Consider the following 18730-nt stretch of genomic DNA (forward strand, 5'->3'; position numbering starts at 1 on the left):
GTCAGCGATATCTATTTTCTTTTGCATCTTTTTTCTTCTTTCTGCTTCTTTCGGATCTTTTCTAGCAGCCGGAGGTTGGTTCTTTAGAAGCGAAAGTTTCTTGAAGGGAGAATTATTACTATAGTTATCGTGGATTGTGATAGTTCTATAAATCACGCGACTATTGTAATCTTCTCTGAAACTTTTCTATCGTAGATATCGATTTTTCTGTTTTTCATTGGAATTCGCGAATATTGTAAATGAGCTGTCTAAAATAAAGTATTCTTCAACGTGCCTTTAGCGAAGCTACCATAAATTTGGAAAATTTGCTATTTTCTCGTCGGCTTCTTTTCTTTGAAGCGTTCAAAGCTTTCATAGAAATTATTTAGATGCCAAGTGAAATGGTATAACTCTGCAAGAATTATTTTATATGTTTATTTATCGTTCGACATAAAAGAAGTTGATTATATATAGATTATTTTCGTAATAATTTTCTGTATCTATAAACAAATTTCTGCGTTTTTAATTAGCCGTTATGAACAAGAATCCTTTAGATTGAAACTCTGACAGTCCTTAGCAATATAATTTACTACGTTCAGCTATCTGTATCAAAGTTACGTGATTTTCAAGAGTTATTACAATTAACTTGCATAGCTATCATTTTTTCTCTCCTTTGAAGCATTCGTAAACTTGACAGAAATTTTCTAAATACAAAGACAAGTACTGTCTCTCGTAATACTTCATGATATCCGGCCTGAAGGCTAGATTTCTATAAATTTCACAAATACTGTAGTTTCCTATGCAATTTACCTAAACAGGAAGCTTTTTTCTTCTTGACCATCTATAATTTACGTAGAAATTTTTATTATTATATAACTTTATCACGTACATCGTTCAACGTTGCAATTTTCTGTCTGACCTATCTAATCATCAAATACCTACACTTGTCTTAACTATTTCATTACATAAACTTATGACACTGTGATATCATAATACATCCACCGTTCAGCATAAAGCTTTTATAATCTGCAGAAAAACATTATAATTTTCTTACGACTTTTCTAGCAACCAAGTCTTCTCTTCTTACCTAACTATAAGCTTCTCAGAAATATCCCAAATATAAAGTAAAACACTGTGCCTTGCGATGTTTTCCAGCATCCGCTGTTTAACATAAATGTTTCACAAATCAAGCAAAATATCACACTATACCTAGCACTCTAATCTCGAGCCATCGATTTCCTCCCTTTAACGAGTTAAAAGCAACACCAGACAATTTTTCTCTATAAATTTACCAACTAACTTGGAGAATCCTCTACACACAAACCAAAACACCGTTGGATACGTACGTTTAACAGGAAACTTGCATAAATTCAAGAAATATTTCCAATGAAATAAATCTAATGCTGGAAGAATCGTTCAAAGAGCAACCGAGACGCCTATTGTTAGGTTCACGATTCAGCATAAAATTTCCATAAATTCAAGAAACATCTAAATATACCCAGCAACTTCCTTATCCATTGATTTCCCCCGTTCGACTGATTAAAACGGTATCCCTGGCAATATTCGTATAGCAAGGTTCGCACAACTGGCCATAAATCTGGCCTCTAAATCATCACGCATTCCGAGAATTACCAAGGAGCCGTGGCGAACCAACCGTTATAAATTGCTATTACCTTCGTTACATTGTTCCATAGTGAATCGTGATTAACTTTATCGCGCAACACGATACTGTTTATTATTTATGTCTTTATCAGTGGATACTTAATCGCTATTACTCACCGGTCATAATATTTTTCTTAGCGGTATAGGACAGCCTGGGCCACGTGGAATATAGCGGATCCACTTCTACTACAGATATGATTAAACGTGACTACGAGATAATAATACGATCTTATCGCAGGACCACAGACGCCGACCTTACGGACAGCTAATTATATATTACGTGGTAATAGGCACGTATGAAATTAGATGCGTGATTATCTTGCTTTTATCTCGATCGCCGTTCGCTATGACGAACGTGTCGCTGTCTGAAAATCGAGGATATCAACATATGTTACATGTAAATACGTGGTTGGATATCGTGGAATCGATCGATTGTATCAGACTATCGAAGGGATTTTATTGTATCAGAGTTAGTCGCGTTTGTTGTTATTTCGTTTCAATATTTAGAGTTACTTCGGTTATTTCGATAACAGTTTTCAGGTATTTTGTTCGTTTAACGACTGATTTGATTTTCGTCGGCTTCTGAAACGAAAGTAGATTTTTTGGAGCGTCCAATTTATTAGAAGATCGTGGGATTTATTTCTAAGACGCGTGTGAATCGTCTAGTTTCGATTTAAGTTACACTACGTTACCTTTCGTTGTACAAATTGTAAAAGTAATTTGCTTGACTGTTTTATAATTTTATTGATCTTGGAGGAAGAGAGCAAATCCTTGGACCGCTAGATTTGCTGGTGGACCGTAAATCTTGGGTCCTTAGTTCGCTTGATTCGTTGGATGATCGCGATCACGCGATGAATTAGTCGAGAGATACGTTGACCCGATAACGCCAAATTTTTCCAACTCATCCACCAAACAATTTACTCGAGACGATTGTCACGACTCACGCGTGTCATCCTGAACGATGGCCATCGTTCATCAAATAATGGAGCATCGATTCACTCGGATGACTCCTTCGACCTGAAACAAGACCTGACATTATCGTCGATGACTTATCCTACCATCTTGGCCATTAGCATCGTCGATTATTCGTCAGGCAAAATGCACGATCGATCGGCACATTATCTCCGTTTTGCAACGTCTAATTCACGCAGAAGTCTGACCATTTTGGGCCGCATTGTGCGCCGTAATTGTCAGTAGCGTAATATATGCTATAATCGATATCGTAATGCGGTTTCGAAGGGACAAGGGCTGATATTGGGAGAGAGAGAGAGGGAGAGGGAGAGGAAGAGGGTGGGTCATCGTACATTCGACAGTAAGATAGACGGATAATTTATGGGGTTAATGGGTTCTTGAAGCTATTACGCCGCGGGGTTGAGTGGACGCGAGTTCACCACGCTCGTTAATTTTTTAACGTGACTGACCTTGACGTTAATGAGGCTCAGCGTTTAGTTAGATTGTTCTGAAAGCGGTTCCCATCTTCTGAGGAATGAGTTTCGTGATAAGTATTTCACGTTTAAATTTTTCATCGAGGCTTGAGAAAATTTGGTTCGTTTTGAAAATGGTAATTTACGCTTCGGAAATTGTGAAACATAAGCCGATGCCTGCGATAATGACGTGGTGCTATGAAAGTATCATGTATATTTAAAGTTACATATAATTCAAGTAATCTTCAGTGTAACATCATATCGAAATAAAACCGATCTTTTACGAGATATTTTACTTTTGATTATTAGATATTTTCAACGTATTTCGAATTAGAATAATCTTCCCGTTATACGAAATATAAATGACAAAGTTCGACAACTTATTTGTCGTCGTTATATACAAATATCGCAATATCCAGCGCACAAACATTCCCACAAATAAAAATCAGCAATGGAACAATTTCGGGCCAACTATCAAATATCCCATAAAATATCGAATATCGTGTCCATAAAATGATGAACGCTGCAACAAATAAAACACTTCTTCCTGTATAAAAAAAAAAAAAAATACATTATTTGTCAGGATCCATCTATCTCGATGTTATAAACGATCGATTCTGTTTCAATGATATTATCAATCTACGATAAAAATCGCGAAATTGAAACACGAACGCGTGAATGGAGAAAGAAAAAGTAAAATTTCTGCATGGCAAACGTGAGGAAAAGGGGTTGGAACGACGTCAGGTGGCAGAGGAATTGAGCGTATTATAATTGCAAAGGAACGTCGTATCCGGTGAGCACGCTAATTCGCTTGGAACGATTCCACCGAGCCGATTTTTGTTTCGAAAGTTCCCTCGCGGAATCCACGCCACGGTCCATTGTCGACCGACTTAAGGAACTTCGAACATGGTCCGCGATAACTTGCCTCGATTAGCATATTACAAGCATAGATGTAATTACTTCCGTGGACATGAAGTTGTTTATTCGCTATCTCGCTCAGATTTCATGCGAACCGATCTTGCGAATAAAATGGATAAATGCAAAATAATCGAACGAAGAATTGGGAAGATTTCGAGCTGTAAAGTTTCTATCGGAATTTTGAATTTGCAGATTTATTTGGCTTCCGCTCGGTATCTGCGATTTTTTTCAAACTTCGATATATCGAAAAGCGGTATTTAAATAAGCAAAACGTCGCATAGAAATTATCGTAAAATAGAATTTGACGAATCGCGAAATAAACATGATTTTATTATTATATTTGAGTTATACAGATGAAAAACATAGCCAATTTCATATGGCTTTTCACAGAAGTAATTTTACTTGATCGACGTTAACTGTATCAATTATCATATTCAAATGTAGACGCTGGAAACAATTTAGAACAACTGAAATTTCGCTGCAATTTATATTGTGACATGTATGCGCACGAATTAGTCGAAGATAGAATAGGTTCGAACAAGAAGATGGCACGAAACCCTATTAAATTTCCATGTTGCTCGAGCTGTTTCACTGACCAAGCGCGATAAATCTACCTTGGAAAGATGGTTCGTGATGTCTGTCAGAAAGCAAACGTCCGTAGAAATCGTCGAAGAGACGTTGGATCCAATTCACTCGGCGCGAAGCCCCACGTGGAAACTGTCGGCTCGCATCATTGTCTTCCACCTTCTTTGAAACGGCACGCAAAGTTCCGGCGAACGGATTACCGTCTTGTCGATTCGTTTAGAATTTCTACGAATCTGACATAAATCTTCGTCATTGCAAATGTTTTACAAATATCGAAGATTCGCTTCTTGTACCTTTTATAAAAAAAAATATCGAGAAAAAAACTCGTTGAAAATTTCGATAAATCTAACGCGAATATATCTTTATAAATATTTTACGAAGATCTTCTTTCTTGTTTTTTTTTTTTCATTATAAATTGAAAATTGTTAGTCTTCAAACGTATAATTGGGTTCTTTGCACCTGAAAAATTAGGTTGAACAGTTGATGGAATGGGACAGAATTGAAAGAACAATAACGCAGTAGTTGAGAGAGGAAAATAAAATTATCTAGCATGGAATTCAAAAAAACACAAGGCAGACAGATTTAACAGTATAAAAACAGTGATAGTATTTTAAACCTACGCTCGAACAAAATAATAAAAATAAAACCGATCCTTGTATAAAATATATTGGAACTTTTTTTTATTCGCTGTCTCTGGTACCATATAAAAATGACATTTTTGAACAGTTCTATGCGATACGTCAAATAAAATAAAAATTATATTAAATTCTTAATTAAATATACGTATTAAATCCAATTTAACGATAGAAAACGATTCAAAAGTACAAAACTGTCATTATTTATTGCCACGATATATATATATATGTACATCCTATCAATATCACATTCTTTCCTTCTCAGTTTTATATATCACACACAATTTCAGATAAACTATGAAAACTAGACGTTCCTAGATATTCATTTACGCTCACCTAAAATTTTCTATGGTCACGGTAAAGCTCCTTATGTCTTCCAAAACGTTTCAACCCTCTAAACTGTAAAACATAAAACCTTTAACGTCAGCGCAGTTTTACAACGACTTAACTTAACTCGTTTTAACGTCAATTTAACTCGTCTACTAAAACAATTCAAAAATTCAATTCACCTCCCAATTTGCACCAAAATTCCCATTATCGTGCGGAACAAAAGTTCCTGCGTCCGCTGTACGCGAGAACACGGCACACCTTTATCTATCAAACGCCTTTATCTCGCAAATCCAACAAAATGCCATCGATCTCGGTATTCCAATCTCCATTTGCCGCAATTACACCGTTGCTCGAGGTACCTGCTCTTTAGCGGCGTTCCATTTGCGAAAAGGTTCGTTCGCAGCACCGAGAAGAAGACTTCGATACCGAGCCCTTTGAACGATCAGGCTTTTTTCCTTTCTTTTTTCTCCTCTTTTTTTTTTCCTTTTCAAATCGTGTACCGATGCAAACGGCCTTCTAAGTCAGAGAAATCGGACCGAGAGGCCTCCTTAATTCGTGCCCAAGCTCCACTTTAATTCTGCCTGCCTTCTTTCCAGCGGATATTACGCGACGAGAACTCGAACATCGCGAGACAAACCTTTAATTAGACGCGTAATGAATCGCGATCTCACGTCAATCCTTTGTCTGTTTGCGATAGATGTTTTCGAGCCAGTATATTGAGGATGTTCGCCTAGAGAGACGGAGAATGTGAATTAGAGAAATATTTGGGAAGAATTCTTATTGAGATTTATTATTTAATTTAATCTAATTTAATTTCATTTAGTTTAATGTATTCTTAAACAGGTTAAATATTCTCTTTAGTACAAAGACAATATACAGTCGTATAAAGAAGAGAAGTGAAAGGACGAAAAGAAAAAGAAATAACAAATGAGCAAGTAACGGTACAGAGGAAAGAAACACAGTAGAAGAAGAATGAGCAATTAAGTAAACGTAGACAATAAGATAAGCCGATTTAACATGGAGAAACTCGGCCTCGTTATCGAGTAGTACATTGTACAGCGAAGATTTTTATTTTAAGATGTTTTATTTATATTTCCCAGAGAAAGGTCAAATTTTCTCGTTACACGAATTAGCAAGAATATGTTGGGTAAAATGGGACGACAAACATTGAGACAAGACGAACTTAAAGACCATTGGAAAACCATTTAAAAGGACGAGCTGGTGCCTTCAAATTAACAAGTGATAAGACGGTGAAGTTGTTGATTAGTCCGTGCATAATCTTCTAAAGAAAACAGGGGTCTGTGATAGTTGTTCGAATTTCGAGTGAAGTGATACTTAGAGGTTTATGATCATGATCCAGGGACGACATAATTCTATTATTACATATTGACATATGTATAATTTTATGTGCTAGACTGGGTTAGCTGCGTAGTAGTAATACTTGTATGTGAATATCAGTGTGTGGAAGTATGTGTGTGTGTGTGTGGCGTCTCGAAAACAAAGGAATGTAAACTGTTCGGTCGGTTAACAGTGTGGTATGGAAGTAAGTGCTGAGGCGCGTGCAAGTGTGTATCGATGAATATCTTTGAAATCGTTTAACAAATAAATATATAATTATTCTAATATGAATTCTAGGTGTAAATTTAGTATTCCTATACCATTATTTCGGCTATTAAGATCCAAAATTCTCAGCAATTACAATATATAAGGTACGTAAGATATCGGAGGTAGAATATACCTTGCAATTTTTAGCAGGTGAAACGAATTTCTGTTCAAGTTAAGTTTACTTAAAAATCCGCGTGAAATAAAGTATTAATAAAAATTAAGAGATTAACGCAGCTGTGATTCTAAAAGAACGAGCTCGTAATGTTAAAAAAATATTTTGGTAAAAAAACATGGTGTCAAGGATTTATACGATTAAAAAGTAGAACTATATATAAATATATGTAACGTGTACATATGTGTATATAGGGCGGTACTCTTGGTTAAATGGTTGGAAAAAGCTTTTGTAAAACAGGTTGATGTACTGTTTTAAAATACGGTGACGTAACTTCTCGATGGAAGTAAAATGCACTCAAATCAAGGAGATCCTTACAGTCGCTGTTTAGAATGCGAATATCCGTGAATTCATTGAGGTTACATTAAGTACAGTTGTCGCGTAAAAGCAACGTGGAGACTGTTCTGGCGAAGTAAAATAGACTTGTATATAGTCAGACACGTAGAATGGATCGCATATCTAGAACTACACCTTCTACAGTCAAATGAAATGAGACTGTTCCTGTTTGGACAAGTAGAACATGACAATTTGTAGTTGAATCAGTGAAATTGGACAGTATATAGATCCGACAAATGAAATTTAAGCAGAGGAACGTATAAAGCAATTTTCCTTATCTGTCTTCAAATAAGTTTTAGAATACGTTTAAATGAATGAAATTTTCAAAGTAGAAATCACGAATAAATCTATCACGGTAAACATAATAAATGTAGAAATGATTGGTAGACACGTAAGTAGTATAAATCCATATATAAGTAGACAACTAGCAGAGGAGCTAACCATAGGATAATGGAACAGATAGAAATAAAGATGAAATAATAGAATGGATAGAAATAAATTCGTATACAATTAAATAATCGATGTAGATGTATTAAATTAACAGGTAGGAATATCTTTCTATCATTCGAGATACCAGAAATAGAAATTCAACCGTAAAATGTCGTTAATCTGAGAATACATGTCACGCGTCGAATACGTCAACTATCGACCGAGAACGATGCAAAGTCAAAGGTACTTGGCTTACCAATTAAAAATGAAATCTACATCCAAAAATCCCACGCAGAACCGTCGATCAAAATTTCTAAAACCATCAATAAAAAGAAAACAAATGGTAAAAAGAAGAACGATACAAATCTCATCGATCAACTACCCATCTGAAAAACCTCCGAACCCATGCACCACTTAAATCGTCAATTTAAAAAACCTCAAATGCAAATATTCCACGTGCGACGATCAATCAAAATTTCGAAGACCATCGCTGGAAAAAAGGAAAAGCATGCGTGGCTGCCACTGTAACCGAGTTACGATTTTGCTGAAAAAATATCCTCACGTGGTCGTTGGACACGCCGATCCGGTCGAACGATCGAACACGAATAGCCAACGATCAGGGAATCACGATAGTACGTCAGGACAAATCCTTATCGGTTTTACAGGTGAAAAGGTAATCGCGATTCGCGAGTGCAGATGCGCGATGGCTGAGCCATGTTCACGGGCTCGGGGTTAATGGAGAAGAGAGAAATTCGATCCGATGCGGTATGCTCTCTGAAACGACCAATATCGCTTGTCGACTATTTCCACGCGAATGCAATTGCGCCTGGCCATTGAACGTTCGGCCACGGCACGCTACATCAAAGAAGCGAATCATTTCGCCTGGTGAAAATCCCGAATTGCTTCCTTGCGTTCGACGACAGAATTAGTTTCACCCTCTCTCTCTTTCTCCCTCTCTCCCTCTGCCTCTACCCTTCGAACCTGGTTACTCCAACAAACCCGATCAACCGTAACCCTTTCGCGACTTCGAAATCCATTTTCGACCTTTCAGAGGGGAAAAAAGGCTTTTCACCGGTCGCCTTTGAGAAATTGATTTTTGGGCGGAGTCGATGCCGATTGATCCATTGGAATTGCTTGGGGATTTGCGACTCCTCGTTGATGATAGTTACTGGCATAGAATTTTTGTTTGCCAGACATCTACATAGTTTGGAAACTTCATAAGGTAGAATTTGAAAGGCGAATTTCATATTACAGCGTGGGAGAATGGATAATTGAGATAGAAAATTGTAGGTTCGTTGTTTAACGATGGTTATTCCACGTGTAAGTCTTGTTCAATCTTCCTTAGATATTTTTTGGAAAGTTGGAATGAATGGTGAATTTCGTGTCGTAGCGTCGAGAAAGAGAACGATCGTAGATATTTTGCATTATTAAGAAATATTTGGGAATATTATTTAGAAATATTTGCGCGACTTTTCTAAATTGCAGAAGGATTGTTGATTCGTTATGAGATCGATATTCAATTTTTTCTATCGCCATCCTCTTCACCAAATAGAATTCCAATTTCAAATTACATTATCAACAACCACCATTATCGTCGCATTATCGTCGTCATTCGCGTCGATTCTTCTCTGTAGAAAAATCCTCTCCAACTTTTTTCTGCGAGGAAGAACGAACGTTCGTGGCGAACAATATCGTAAAACGCGAGGAAATCAGGTAGGTATTCCTCGGCCGGAAACGGTCTTAAAATTTAATAAGGCGAAACTGCGCGCGTTCCAAGGCGTCAATACGCTGGCGGATTACGAGGCCGAGGCGTAATATCGACGTACGAAGGAAAGAGAGAGAAAGGCAGAATTTTTCCACGTCGTCGATCGTGACTACGAATGCTATAGTTTAATTCTGACGAACGTGAATCCGCGTCTTCAACGTCGTTTACAAGCGTCGCCGAACGAGAAATTTTTCCGTCTTTTTAATATCGAGCCGCGTTCACAATCGTCAATATCGTTCTTCGATGCTTCCTGGATCTTCCTTTTCTTTTCTTTTTTTTTTTTTTTTTTTGTTTTTCTCTTCCCATTTTATCTCTCGGTATTCTATAAAACGAAACGATCGCGGCGTTGCGATGCAACTCTCAAGAAATTGAAATCGATTGGACGCAGAAAGTGTTGTTAAAAATGGCAGAGACTCGAATGTCTTGGGAATTAAATTGGTTTGTTGTACTTAATAAGCCGTAATAAAAGATCGATTTATGTAATCAGTTCCGGTTTCTAGTTATAAATTGATGTAACGAAGAGAATTCGCTGTGGGAAACGCAATTAAGAAACAAATAATTACCTTTTCTATCTTCTAAATATTACAGTTAATATTTAATTGCCGTTATAAAAATTATTTAAATCACTACGTCGGATATTTCCATTGCTGTACATTTTTCCATATTACAGCGACGAATAATTACACGTATTGGTGACGAATAATTTGAAAATCGTATTAGATAATTGGAATCTTTCGCTTAATATGGTTTTTTGCTGATTTCAGGTGAACTTTGTCGTCCGCTGAACTGCAAGAAGAAGGACTTGTGTCTTCTGAAGGATACGTTCACCGCTGTGTGCGTGTCCAAGAAGGAACTCGAGAAATCAGGGTAAGCATTCGTACGTTGAAACGCATAAATTCGATAGATCCAAAATCCAAAAACATTCTGTCAGGCAACAGGATATAAAGCAATTTTTACGCAAAACAGACTCGAGCTCTCATAAATTTCATTAAAAATAGTTGCCACGTTTATCTCCAATAACTATCTCGTCTGATCCTCCATATCCCCGTTTTGAAATTCGAAATTCTAATTAGAAGCTAACTAGCGTGAAACTTGGATGCCTCTCTGAACAGCGATTGACGTAACACAAACGCAGCAGAACGCGAAAATTTAAACCTATACATCGCTATCGCCAGCTGCTTCGCGAACTAATCGCTTATATGGTTAAAATCGTATTTGGAATACGAAATCCAAGTTCACGTGTCTTCCCTACGATCTCGATTCATCTATAAAAAGAACACGAGAACTCGTATAACCGAATACCTTGCACGATCCACTCTACGAATTAACCAATGCTACACCGACCTCGAAGCCTATCTATAAAATCTACGAAATTCCTTTTCCCTCCCTCAACGTGCCATCAAATTCCCCCAGAACACCTATTACAAGCCGAAACCTCTTAAAACTTGCAAAACTTACGCTGCAAAATATTCTCCGCCCCAATAACCAAACAGCTGCCAGCCCCGTAGATCCCATTCAATCCCATTTAATCGCGTCGAAAGTTTTCGACTTTCTGCGTTCTAACGCGGCAAGAGGCGAGGAGTATGGGCGCGATCGAGGCGAAGTGCCACTCGAACCCGGAACATCGTTTCGCCGAGAAGAAATAAACAGGAAATAAACGGCTCTGTTTGAGGATCAGTCTCGTCGAATCGGCGGATTCGTTGACGCGGTCGCGACGGATGATTAATCGCGGCGATATTATCCATGGAACACGGCATTAAACCGTGCAGATCCTCGGCTGTTGAGGGTGGAGAGGAGGGTGCGGGGACGTTGATCATTGATTTCCGAGCGTGCTTATTGCCAGTTAACGGTGATTGCAGGTTTCCACGTGGATATGGAGGCATTCAGGCGGCCCCTGGAATTTATCTTGAACGGTCCGCGCGAGACATTAAACGGCCTTTCATGGCCAATTAACGCGTAGAACGATCCGCGTACCCGATGCTCCTCTCTTCGTATACCTATGGGAGATACAGGATGAACAATCGCGAGCGAATTCGATCGTTTATAATTGGCGTATTATAACCGGGGAATATCACGTTTCTCGGATGCGTTGATTGGGATTCGGCGAAGTGCGAATCGCAGCGTGAAACGTGTCCCGGATCGATTACCGAGTTTGATACGTTTGTGAATTTGTTAGGACTAGCATGTTACCGTATTGATATTATTACAGCGAAGTAAATTACGAATTGCTGGTTGTTAATGTTATTGTGTTCTCTTTGCGCGTTGATGAATTCTCTTAAATAACGGTGATGTGTTTGGTGATGAAATCAGCGAAGAAATTCGTAACTTCTGATTGGCATTTGGTGGTGGAATCTATCGCGATATTTGATCAGTTGGCGAATTTGTTGTAATTAGAGTGTTCCTGAATTGATAGGTATTGTTAGCGGAATTTGATAAGTTACGAATCGCTGGTTATCGATATTATTGTATTCTCTTCGCACATTCATAAATCCTCTTAATTAACAGTAACAGGTTTGCTAATAAAATATGTAGCGATCAAGCAAGTTTATTAGGAGCTTGTGAATCGTGGTGTGAAATATGTTGAATTTCTTAGGTCGAGAATTTTTCTTGGACCGAGATGTTATTAATGAAATTTTATCACCTACTATTGTAGTATGATAAAAGGTTAGTTGCTTATCCTCTTTCGTATGAAATTATGGAATTATAAAAGAGACCTTCCTGACACGTTGATCGTGGTCGTTTAGAATTATTTCAGTTTTTAAAAGACAGCCTGGGGCGATTTTAAACACCGCACAGAGGCTCGAAATTTTGTCGAAACGTTGCAAAATGTTTCCCAAACAATTTTCAACGTTATGTTGTAGCGATGAAAAGCAGCCCGTGGCTGCTCGAAATATTGTTCGAAACTCTCGTCAACGTCGTCCTAATGCTTGAAAAATACATCGAAGATAATAATTTTCATCTATCGTTATTTTACTCTACAACATCGTTTAAACATCGTTGAACGTCGTTCGATGACACTAGAAACGTGGATTTCGCGAAACGGTTATCTCATCTTCGCAAGATGCATCTAAAATTCTTTTTCTAATTTTCTTCCTGTCTTCTTTTATCGCGTAAAATTTTATATTCTGCTGGAGATATTACGCGTTAAGGAGCAGAGAATGGTACAGATCGACGAGTTCTCGCGTAAACGCGAGTCTCGCAGCATGAAACATGTTATGAGTAAAAATCTTCCATTGGACCGTGCAAACTGAACGTCGTTATCGACGATAGAAATTTTTCACGCGGCCTCCTAGGAAAATTTCTCTCTTTCTGTCTCTCTTTACCACTCTCCTCCGCCACCTCTTCTTCCTTTTCGTTTCGCACTCCATTCTACTCCGGCGAGAAATTATATTCGAAAGCGTTCCATTTTCCGTAGCCAGGGAAATCGCTTTTAACTTATTCCATTCCCAGAGTGCGACCCCGGTATCTTGACACAGTGGATCCGCTTAAATTTTTTAAATTCGCCAGACCTCTTTCGCACCGAGAACGCGAATCGAGGAAACCGGCTGCGTTGCCTTTAGCGCCACCCGATCCGCCTAATATTAAATCTGCTTTTAACCATTTTCACTCATTTTTGCTTAGATTAATTAAGTAAAACGATTTCAAATAACATGTCTGGATTTTCGGTATTTCTTGCGTGAGAGTTAGGCACAGGAATTAATTCGATGTCTTTTTCGCAGAAACAGAAATCTTATCTTATTAATTTTTATTAATATTTTTCCAGATTATGTACGATGACTACGAAAGATATTTCTACGCCGTAGTATTTATCATAGAATTTAATGTGCTAATTAATTAGATTCCTGTTAATTAATTAAATTTCGTTCCATTTAGTGGTACTTTCGTACGACCATAAAAACTTGACACTGAGAATGAAATATAAAAATTGGAAATGAAACGTTGGTAAGAAAAGCTAACAAACTGCTTCATTGCAAAGTAAGGTTGTAATTTGCGTACAAATACCCTGTTTTTGTAAGCTGCTACGCGTATGGATTTGAAGATTTTAAGAACGTCAAATAGCGGCAAAATAAAAGCGCAGCTTTCAGTGGTAAAATTTAGCGGAAAAAGCGCATTGGCTTGGCAAAAGCAATTGAAGAAGGATAACGCGGTTCAAAAGCTAGATCAAACACAGACCGTTTCTACTTGCTGGTTCTTCTTTTTTCAGAGACATCGTAATCCCGAAATCCCGGGTGGTTCAACAGAACCGACGAATGAGAACGGAAACTTCGGTTGACGCAGAGGACGACGATGCCTTCTTTGACTCTGAGGACGATGACGAAGATCAGGATGAATCCAAGTAAGTACCTTAATCGTTAAATTATTATCCAGATTAGTATAGTTAGTGAATTATTACGAATATTCGAAACTCGATATCGCTATTAAAATATTGCTTCTAGGTATTAATTATCTTTTATTATCGCGTTATCGACGAGGCGCGATATTAATATCAAATGAAATTAATATGAAATTAATGTGAAATTAATATGAAATTGAAAGGTTGTATCAAAGAGAGAGGATTGTTATTATCTCTACGTTATTTGTTTAATATTATTCAGATGAAATATTGCTTGAAACAATTACACATCTCGTTTTTATATTACAATATGAGATTTTATTGAATCGTATTTATTACACATTCGTTATATAGTTTCATGTTATTGATTCTTTAGATGTATTTTATATTCCATGTTCTCGGTGTTTCATCGTCTTTCTTTTTTAATCAGATGACCAATGTGATTATTTTTCAATTAACGCGTTAACCGGTCCGTCGATAAAGCGTTAATGTATTTCAGTTGTCGCTTATTAATTTCACTATTGATTTAATATTTTTTAACAAGTTAACGAACGAAACTTTTAACAAGCCAAAATCTTATTAAAATTCCAGTTTGCAACGTTTCCAAAACATCGAAGATTTATTACATACATAGATATATAAATAAATTATAGATACAAATATGAAACCGCGTTTCCCCTCGTTCCCAAAATTTTCACCATTTTTACTCCGACCACTACATTAATTTAAAATTCTATTTTCCCGTTTTCTCGCCGAGGGCTGAAAGAATTTCGTTACGCTCGGCTAAATTACCAGAAAAAAAGAAACGCGAGTTTTAATTAATTTATATTTCGAATGAAACACTTGTGCAAGATGAAAATCAGCCGAATGACAGACGAGTCTCTGACGAGGAGAAATAACACGTTCGAGCGACTCGAAGCAAAGATAGAGAAACCGGTGAAAAATTGGAACGACGACGGACTGTTTTCGTTAGTTTCCAAAAGTTGAAGAAATTTCTTTTCGTAACACGAACCAGTCCGAAAAGATCGCACCTGGCCTGGTTATTAAAAGAGAAGAAGACTTCAATTTCAAGGTGGGAAGTGAAAAATCTACTTCCGCCGTTGTTTTTCCCTGGGCGCGTAAAGTATCTTCCGCGAAAGCAACAAACTTTCAACGTCGAGAATAAAACACCTGGATCGCGATATCGAAAGTTTTAGTCTTCGAACAATACGAATTTTCTACGTTTATTTTCTTATAAGACTCGAAAAGAATTAAATAAAAAAAAAAAAAAAGGAAAAAGAAAAACAAACGTTTATCGGTAGAATTTATTTCAATTTCGTCACGAGTTATGCGATGGCAAATATAAAAGGAATAGAAAAGAATGCTCGTGTATGTGCGCGCGTGTGCGTACACTGAGCGATTTTGTGGTAAAAAATAGAGAAATTCTGTGTAACGAATAGTCGAATAATTCGGTTTAATTGGTTTCTCTGTTCCATGTCGCGTAAGTCGTATTGTGTTTTGCTAAAACAAGGATAAAACATTAAACAAATAGAAGAAGAATGCAAAACAAAAAGAGAACAAACACGCGTGTAAAGGGAGAAATAAAATGCGAAATGGTAGGAAAGGAGAGAAACGTGAAATGGACGAGTAGCAGACGCGGCCTCTGTTTCGTTTTTCACGAGACATTAAGCTGGAATTATTGGTTTCACCGGTTCTCTCTGCGTGTCGAACGCAAACCTACTACCCCATGGGGCACGATGGAATAAAAGCCTACCTTTATGGGTCACGTTTTCACGGATGCGTGCCTCTTAAGTTTCAATGCGATCATCCGCACCTGAAAAAAAGTGCCGTGCCTTAGTTTCCACCTCGAGTGCTCCGTTTGATGGTTTTCATAGCGTGTGGAAACGAGTTCCGAGAATTTTTTCGACACAGGGAAACGGATAGGTTTCGTGGAAACTTTTTAATTAGTCGTTTGTGGAAGAATTTTTTTTTCTTTTTTTTTGGGGGGGTGAGATGACTCGGACATCTTTGGATATATTTTACTAATTAATAATTTGTAGTTGTAGAGTGTGTTAGGTGTTCAATTATCGCGTACAACTTTCAGTTTTGTTATATTTCCATTTTTTATATGAGATGAAGCTATTTTACACAGGCGAAGCTCGTTTTATAGAAATGAAATTAAAAAAATGAAACATGGAATATTCTTGACAAACGCATTCCTTAATAGACAATCGTCTATTAAGGATTCTTATCGTTCTACGTATTTTTCTGCATTCTCGAGAATTTCGATCGACCCACTGTCTTTCATATTTTCATTTTGTGCAAAAGGAAGCTTGCAACGCAAGAAACAAGGTAATGACGATCCGAAAAATCGATGTAAATTTCCAAGACTTTCGTACAGTGCCGCAGCTCCAATGTCTGACCATACACGTTCTTTACTACTGAAACTACCTCGACATATCCCTACTATATAATGTATGACAAGGAACCGTCCAGCAATTTTTCCTGTATACAATATACTTAATAATTCAACGCACTCCTACCATAAACAATAACCATCTGACACGTTTCATTTCTTTGCTAATTTCCTATTTTAAGATCATGCCTGAATGAGTCCTAAACCATCAGATACGTACGACACTGTTAGCGATCCAACTGTTGTTAATGCAACGAGTTGCTGCGAAAAGCAACACAAAGAACGATAACATTCACGACTTAAACTCCCAAAACACGTAGCTACATCAGGAATGATGAAATATGCAAGACGAGGGACGTAACAATTTCGCGTCGACTAAGAGAGAGCCATGACCGAATTCGATATTGTCTCGAAACGAGTCGGATTCCCCTGAAATTCAGACAATCCCGTATCCGTGTACACGTACGAATACACGGTACGACTGTGCGAAAGAATAAAAAATGAATTTCGAACGACACCGCTGAGGACCAGAAGAAGAATAACACGGAAATAGAGATGAGCGTTGTTGGAGGAACACGTGAAACCGGATGCGTTTACTTTAGCGCGAAGCCACGTCAAACAGGAGTTACCCCGACGTTTTCTGACGAGGATATAGGAAAAGTGAGGGTAAGAGGGTGGGAGAGAAAGAGAGAGAGAAGGTTTCGAAAGGGAGCTTGGTCGCAGGAGAAAGAAAAATTCCACGGGAAAAACAGCTCAGACGGAAGATGAACGAACGGAGAAAAGGGCAGGTAGAAAAAGCCAGCGTTGCCAGCGAAACATTTCTTCCTACTTAAATTTGCACGAGCGAGCAGAGCAAAGAGGGTTTTCCATCCACAGTCTCCCACTTTGTTCCTCTCTCTTCTTTTTTTTTTTCAATATTTTTATCCTGTATTCCTCGCCCGTTTTCATTCTTCGCCCCCTTTTTCGCTACTCCTGTTTCATTCCAAGCGTATCCTTCGGAAATCCCACCTGGAACGTCGTGAAAGATGAGCGAGAAACGAGCCTAATTGCACGGTAATGTGGCGAACGGTGATGTCTCACGCGAACGCCATCTCATTACCGTAAGCATAGCTTGTACGTTGTATCATCCAACAGACGTGTCTGTGTTTAACATTAGAACAAACTCGTTGAAATAACGGAATCTCGGATTTCCTATTTTTGCTATTACCAAAGGCAAAATTAATTTTGATAGTTATTTTCGATAGCAATTTTCAAATTCTCTAGAACCCATAAACAGCCGAATAATCGATTTTGTTCAGAAATGACCAGTGGTCTTCGTATATGGTATAAAACATGGTAATCTGCTACATCACCATCGGGCGTAAACGTCTGGTTAATTTTTGGATGGACGTTGCGTGGTTGTGTTCGACCAGGCACGGTTTTATTGTACTCGCCCGGAGATCCGCTGACCTGTTCTACTTGTCACGCGCAGTCGAACGCGCGATTTCATTGTGCTCGAAGGTGTTTAATGGTTTGTTCTACTTGTCGGCCGGTGTACCGCGCCAAGCTTTTGTTCCGTTTAAGGGCTTAAACTGGAAAGCTGTGACGTGTTTTTATGGACGATCCTCGCGCAGGGGAAGATAGAATGTTCGAGCTGAATATTGAAATTTCCGTTTTTTTGTCCAGTCGTTAGACTACAAAATGCGATGTTTCGATATTTCTAATGCGATAAAAGAAATCGATACTAACAAAATTAACATTGGACGTAATTAAAAATTGAGCCAAATATATACCAAAAATCTAAAATTATAATTCAGTAAGAATTACCCAAACAATATTGGAAAGTTTGGTAATTATACAGTTCATTGACTCGTCCCAATTTTTAGTATTCGATTCTAGTCTTCCTTTCCCTTTCTTTTTTTTTTTTTTTTTTCATGGAACAATTTTTTAAATTTGACGTTTAATCAATGAAGTGATAAAAGCTATTAGGTTGTCCGAAAAGTTTCTTTCGTTTCATAAGGTGATAATAGATGAACAACAATTTCTGTTTTATATTATTTCATTGAATCAGGTATGATCTATTTCGTTATATTTCTATTATTACGTTCGTGCATAATTCAATAAACTAATATAAAACAAAAAAACATTCTGCGTCTATTATTTCCTTATAAAAAGAAAGAAAC

At 37.6% G+C, this 18730-nt stretch overlaps 2 protein-coding genes across 2 annotated transcripts in view; both read left to right on the forward strand.

The window, feature by feature from the left end:
* Cow (Proteoglycan Cow) overlaps positions 1 to 18730 on the forward strand; it is a 227279-nt gene that overhangs the window by 154240 nt on the left and 54309 nt on the right. Inside the window, exons 3-4 of the mRNA XM_072009235.1 lie at positions 10605 to 10707; positions 14045 to 14176. Coding sequence (XP_071865336.1) covers positions 10605 to 10707; positions 14045 to 14176 — 235 coding nt within the window. The remainder of the gene's footprint in view (positions 1 to 10604; positions 10708 to 14044; positions 14177 to 18730) is intronic.
* The window catches only part of LOC139990206 (uncharacterized), a 145639-nt gene that overhangs the window by 57926 nt on the left and 68983 nt on the right, over positions 1 to 18730 (forward strand). The window lies entirely within an intron of this gene.

This window comes from Bombus fervidus, chromosome 8 (assembly GCF_041682495.2).
Source record: "Bombus fervidus isolate BK054 chromosome 8, iyBomFerv1, whole genome shotgun sequence".
NCBI lineage: Eukaryota > Metazoa > Arthropoda > Insecta > Hymenoptera > Apidae > Bombus > Bombus fervidus.